At 35.1% G+C, this 6651-nt stretch overlaps 1 protein-coding gene across 1 annotated transcript; it reads right to left on the minus strand.

Moving 5' to 3' along the window:
• Positions 1–512: 512 nt before the first annotated feature.
• Positions 513–1160, minus strand: LOC122004324 (the record flags this gene model as incomplete). The annotated part of the gene is made up of 1 exon (XM_042559234.1): positions 513–1160. A coding segment is annotated over one exon (648 nt), but the record flags the coding sequence as incomplete, so codon positions are not given.
• Positions 1161–6651: the final 5491 nt, after the last annotated feature.

A 6651-nucleotide genomic window follows, 5' to 3' on the forward strand; every position in this document is an offset into this window, starting at 1 on the left:
TAATGCACCAGAACAGATAATCACTTTATTTCTTTTAATAACTACATCGTTACTGAAAGAAACTGAATATCTATCTAAAAACAGTTTAGAAACTGAAATTAAATTCTTTCTAAAACTGGGTACATAAAGATAATTTCTTAAAATCAAATTTCTATTTCTACTAAAAGATAAGTAGACGTCTCCCACTGCAACAGCTGCCACCTTAGTAGCATTGGCCATGTAGACGGTAATTTCTCCTTCAGATAGTCGTCGGGTTTCCTGCAACCCCTGCAAGGAATTGCAGACATGATCAGTGGCTCCCGTATCTACACACCAGGTGCTGGTAGATAACACCGCTAAACATGTTTCAACAACTAGAGCATGAGATATACCTTTGTTTTGGTTCCTACGAGGACAGTCCGCCTTCCAATGTCCTGCTTGCAGATGAAGCACTTGCCCTTCGGCTTCTTCACTCCAGCTTTAAATCCCGTACTCTGAGACTTATTCACTTTCTTTGCTGAACCGACTTGTTTCTTCTTCTTCTTTCCTCTCGGCTTAGAAGTAGAACCATTTTCAGCATAGTGAATTTGAGCATTGTGACGAAATAATCCTTCTGCTGCCTGAAGTTCTGTCAGTAGTTCCGCCAATGAATATACCCTTTTATTCATATTGTAATTCAGGCAGAATTGCTCAAAACTTCTAGGTAGTGTTTGGAGGATCATATTGATCTGGGTTTCCCCATCAATTTCTCCTCCAAGGATCTGTATCTCGTTCAGATAAGCCATCATCTTTAGGATATGATCCCTCACAGGAGTACCCTCTTGCATGGTGGCTGTCATTATCTTTCTCATGGCTTCTTGTCTAGAAGCCCTATCCTGATGACCAAAGAGTTCCTTGAGATTGTTCATAATATCATAAGCTGTTGGTAAGTCTTGATGCTGATGTTGCAATACATTTGACATTGAAGCCAAAATGTAACACCGCGCCATCTCATCTGCTTTTACCCATTTCCTATGATATTCAATCTCCTCTTGGGTAGATTCACCAGTAGGTGCTTCAGGGCAAGGCTCAGTTAGTACAAATTTATAGCTTTCAGCAGTAAGAACAATGTCCAGGTTCCTTTTCCAATCTATGTAATTAGGTCCAGTAAGTCTATTCTGTTGAAGTATGATGGACAGTGGATTGAAAGTCATCCTAAGAATCACAAATAACTTTTGGTCAGAACTCTAAATTTAGAATAATATTGACTCCTCAAACAATACTATTTTAAATTAACTAACACCTCAAAATACCGTGAATTTTGTATGCCACGTTAGTGTGGACGTATACAAATTCAACATTTGTAAAAGGAGGGTTTTATCCCATTAATTTTATTATCTTGTCAACCTAACTTTTTGACAAATAAAATTAATAGTTGGTATCTTTTGGTCACACAAATAATAGCAGTGACTCCGATGGGGAGGATACTATTAGATGTGTCTAAGTGTATACCATTACTTGACACTAAGTCCATTAATAAGATTATGCCCCTTCCGTTGGGGAAGATCACACGCTCTTAATTAACTTCCTATAGTCATCCAAAAATGGAAGTATGTTCTAGTGATCCACAAACAAGCTCATCCGTTATGGAGGAAGGCACTCAGAGCCAACGTGCAAGCTTGTTTGCATCACTTACAAATCAGTAATGGAGACCATGGGATTTATTTAAAAATCCCACTCCCACTTAGTTATTTATAAATGAGGAATTTTAACTATGCTAGCCTACTAAAACTAACATGCACACACAGCATAATATAAAAGTAATAAATAGAAAATTTAATTTTCAACTATTATGGCTTTTATCTCTAATTGTCCTCCGTGTGTTGTCATCCCAAGCTGCTGCCATATTTGGCCACCGCCACCGGGTCTAGCTGTCGCATCCATCTTGCTCCTTGTTCTGCTGCGCCTCTGGTCCTTAGAAGGTTCCACGCTTTGCAAGATTCGATCCGCGACATAAATAGAATTTTACATTTTGATCCTATATTCCATAAAAGGAATGTACATGTATCTAGATCAAAAATAAAATCCTAATAAATCTAAATACAGCTCCTGCTATTTTAATACAATCATGCACACACAAATAAATGCCCTTGACATGTCCAAGGGTCCAATCACACACATAATAACTAAAAGTCATAATAGTTGGATCCTGCATCCACAAAGTTAGCACATCCTACTATTATCCTGCCTAAATTATGTATGACATGTGCATGATTAAACTAAATACCAAATACACAGAGGCAAAACCCTAGCTCTGATACCAATTGTTGGTTGCTACTCGGAAAACCTATAGGTTCCACTGTACAAAAAATTTTGTACAAAGGTCTGAACCTTTTCCTAGCTACCATGTGTTCTTTTAAATTAAATTTTGGATCGCCTGCGGAACTTAACACGTTTGATCCAAAACTTAATCTATTTGTTCTTTTAGGTTTTGACTTGGATCTCCTGCGGAACTTAACACGTTCGACCCAAGTCTCCTTAAGTTATTAATTCCATTAAATATTAATTTCCATAATTGGTTCCCAGTACTGACGTGGCGAGGCACATGGCCTTCTTGGATATGGGAGCAACCACCACCGACTAGACAAAACCTTTTATAGAAAGCTAATATTTAATTTCCTAAAATAACTTTAGGTTAACCAAAGAGAACAATCAAATCACAAGGAAAAGAAAATACAAAAGAACACAACATCGAAAAACATATTCGAAATTCTAGAACGTAAGCCTCTTGTATTTGGTATTATTTCCATAAATAACTAGCATGATGCGGAAAGAAAAATTACTAGTTATACCTTGTAGAAAAACCTCTTGATCTTCTACCGTATTCCTCTTCTAACCTCGGACGTTGTGTGGGCAACGATCTTCCGAGATGAGAAACCACCGAGCACCTTCTTCTCCTCCTAGCTAGATTCGGCCAAAACAAGAAAGCTTCACCAAGGAAGAAGAAAAAACACCAACCAAGCTCTAAGAGATGCAAACTTCCTCTCCTTCTTCTTCTTCTTCTCCAAGTAGTATCCGGCCTCCACAAGAGCTCCAAGCAATAGAGAGTTTCGGCCACCACAAAGAGGAAGAAGAGAAGAGATGATGGCCTACCACCACACCAAGGAAAAGAGGGAGAGAAAATAATAGAGGTTATCTCTCTTGAAGGCACCCTCACCCCTTCTTTTATATTCCTTGGCCTAGGCAAATTAGGAAATTTAATTACAATAAAATTTCCTCAATTTCCTTGGCATGATTTAATTGAGAAAAATAAAATAAAATTTCCCAATTAAATCTACATTGACCGGCCACATCATTGGAGAACAAATTGGACAAGTTTCAATCAACAATTAAAACTTCCTAATTTGTTTTCAGAAATTTTAAAAAATAAAATTTCTCTTTAAAATCTCTTCATGGTTGATAAAAGGAAATTTCTATAATTTTAATTTTATCAACATGTGAATAATTTTAAAGAGAAAATAAAATATCTCACCAATCTACAAATAAGGAAAGAGATCTAATCTCTTTCTTAATCTTTTGTAGATCTTTTATAAGAGAGATATTTTAATTTAAATTCTCTTTAATAAATTATTTCTTCCACATAATAAAAATTAAAATTAAAATTCCTTTTTAATTTAATTTGGCCGGCCCCCACTAGCTTGGGTTCAAGCTAGGGCCGGCCACCCAAATTCATACCTAGGTCGGCCCTAGCTTGTTTCCAAGCTAGCTTGGCCGGCCCCTATTGGGTGGGAATAGAAGGTGGGTATAGGTGGGTATAGAACTCTACAAATAAGAGGCTACGATAGGGACCGAGAGGAGGAATTGGTTTTGGTCTCCCGATAAAATTAAGCATCCCGTGTTCGCCCAACACAACTTAATTTTATCAATGATAATTCATTCCACTAGAGAACTATCATTGAACTACCGCACCAATCCCAAATTACATTTTTGGACTCCTTCTTATTATGAGTGTGTTAGTCTCCCTGTGTTTAAGATATCGAATGTCCACTAATTAAGTGAGTTACTGACAACTCATTTAATCAATATCTATGTCCAAGAGTAGTACCACTCAACCTTATCGTCATGTCGGACTAGGTCCACCTGCAGGGTTTAACATGACAATCCTTATGAGCTCCTCCTGGGGACATTATCAACCTAGTATCTCTAGGACACAGTTTCCTTCTATAATCAACAACACACACTACAAGTGATACCATTTCCCAACTTATCGGGCTTATTGATTCATCGAACTAAATCTCACCCATTGATAAATTAAAGAAATAAATATCAAACATATGTGTTTGTTATTATATTAGGATTAAGAGCACACACTTCCATAATAACTGAGGTCTTTGTTCCTTTATAAAGTCAGTATAAAAGAAACGACCTCTAATGGTCCTACTCAATACACTCTGAGTGTACTAGTGTAATTATATAGTCAAGATAAACTAATATCTAATTACACTACGACCTTCTAATGGTTTGTTCCTTTCCATTTTAGTCGTGAGCTACTGTTTATAATTTATAAGGTACTGATAACATCATCTTCTGTATGTGACACCACATACTATGTTATCTACAATATAAATTATATGAACAACTACAAACAAATGTAGACAATTTGACCAAATGTGATTTTTTATTCATAATGAATGTTTACAAAGCTTAGGCTTTCAGTATACACTCCAACAGCTCAAGCATATCCCCGCTCCCCTCTAGATTAGCCACTTATAGTAGGGGCTTGTCCAATTATGGATGAAAGATAAAATTGATTGGATAAAAAACTAAATAATAAAATTATTGATTGATTTTATTTATCTATAAAGGGATAATTTATAATACATCATAAGGTCTATTAATTGATAGAATAATAAATAAAGAAAATATTATAAGATTTCGTCAATTGATAAAATAATAAATAAAAGGAATAATTAATAGATCTTAATTTTATTTTAGTATAATCATATTGAATGATTCTTTTTTATCCCCCCTTCCCACGCGACAAATTCAACGAGAGATCTTTGACGTTGAGTTTGCTTGCTAGTTTGTTGAAAGATTATTTGGATAATGATTTAGTAAAGATACATCAATTTGATCCTCTGTAGAAATATAAAAAATCGATAATTATTGAGTCGTTATACGTTCTCGAACAAAATAAAAATCAAATTCCACATATTTTATATGAGCATGAAAGATTGTATTTGCTGTGAGATATATTGCTCTAATATTATTACACCAAATTTTTGGTGCAATATATTTGATGCAAGATGAAATTCATAGAGAAGTGATTGAAGTCAAATAATTTTAGATGTTGTATTTACTATAACTTTATATTTTGCCTCAATGCTTGAATGAGATACCGTAGATTGTATTTTTGAATTCCATGAGATAAGGTTTCGTCCAAGAAACATTACATATCTACTAGTATAGCGTCTATCTTTAGGAGAACTTGCCCAATTTGCTATAGGGATGTATTGCGACAAACAACATATACATAGCAGAAAAAGGATCCCTCTAAAGATCCAAGTGAATGCAGAATACATGTTTTGATCAAATTGTTACCTTTGTTATGTGAACACAATAATCCTGGCAACACTGATGCTTCAGTAGTTCTTAGCGCGATTAGAATGTCCATGCCTCTATGATATCCAAGAACTTCAAAAATTAGAGAGCTCTCTCTCTCTCTCTCTCTTTTCACACACAAAAATATAAGAGCAAGAATGGATAGTTACATACCACTCATCATCTTGCTAAAAAAGATATATACTATAGCAATCCAAGAGACACATATATATCTCTTTATCTTCTTGGCCTCTTTATGACTATTTAAGGTGACATTAAGAGAAGAGAAAATACTAATTCTTCATCTTATCCGATGAACTCTTCATCTTCTCTGATAACTATTAGTGTTTATCTTAGTCGGCTCTATAGTTAGATTGGGTCATAATAAGGTCTGAAACCAATTTCATAATTAAGGCTCAAACCCATACAATTTTAGTCAAAATAAAATAAATCAATCTCCAAGTCAACATACTCTTTATGTGTGACCCAATAGGTTCTCGTAACATTGATAGTGTTCCTAAAGCCATTTTAGATACACAGGCAATGAACGACATCTAGCAAACTATCATTGCTACCTAAGTGACAAGAATGTCGAGATCCGACCTAACCTGTTTGTATCTATTATTTTGTATAACTCAATCATTCTATCCTCGTACCTAGATTGATCTATGAGGCATATACTGTGTTATCCTCTTATCAATCTCTGTATTTCTTGATCTCCAAGTAGACTCAACCAAATGAGCTCAATATCTCATATTCATATTGACTTATTTGAGCATGCCCATGTATATTAGCAGCCTTACTTAATCAAGGGGTTCACATATATCACTTTCGTCATATAGAAGGGATAGATTCCATCTACATCATTTACATCAATCACCATAACTTATTTCTTATCCAATGATTGAGTTTATAATCTACCTTGTTATAGGTGACGTTTGCCGATATCAAAATACACAATTCCTTATGTAGGGAACCATAGAGACTTCATGTCTAAGGACTATTCATACCAAGAGTCACAATGATAATATTTATGATACTCATATAATGATCCATGAAACATTCTCATGGCGGGTCAATTTAGTACATATT

The sequence above is a fragment of the Zingiber officinale genome, chromosome 1A (assembly GCF_018446385.1).
Source record: "Zingiber officinale cultivar Zhangliang chromosome 1A, Zo_v1.1, whole genome shotgun sequence".
Classification (NCBI taxonomy): Eukaryota; Viridiplantae; Streptophyta; class Magnoliopsida; order Zingiberales; family Zingiberaceae; genus Zingiber; species Zingiber officinale.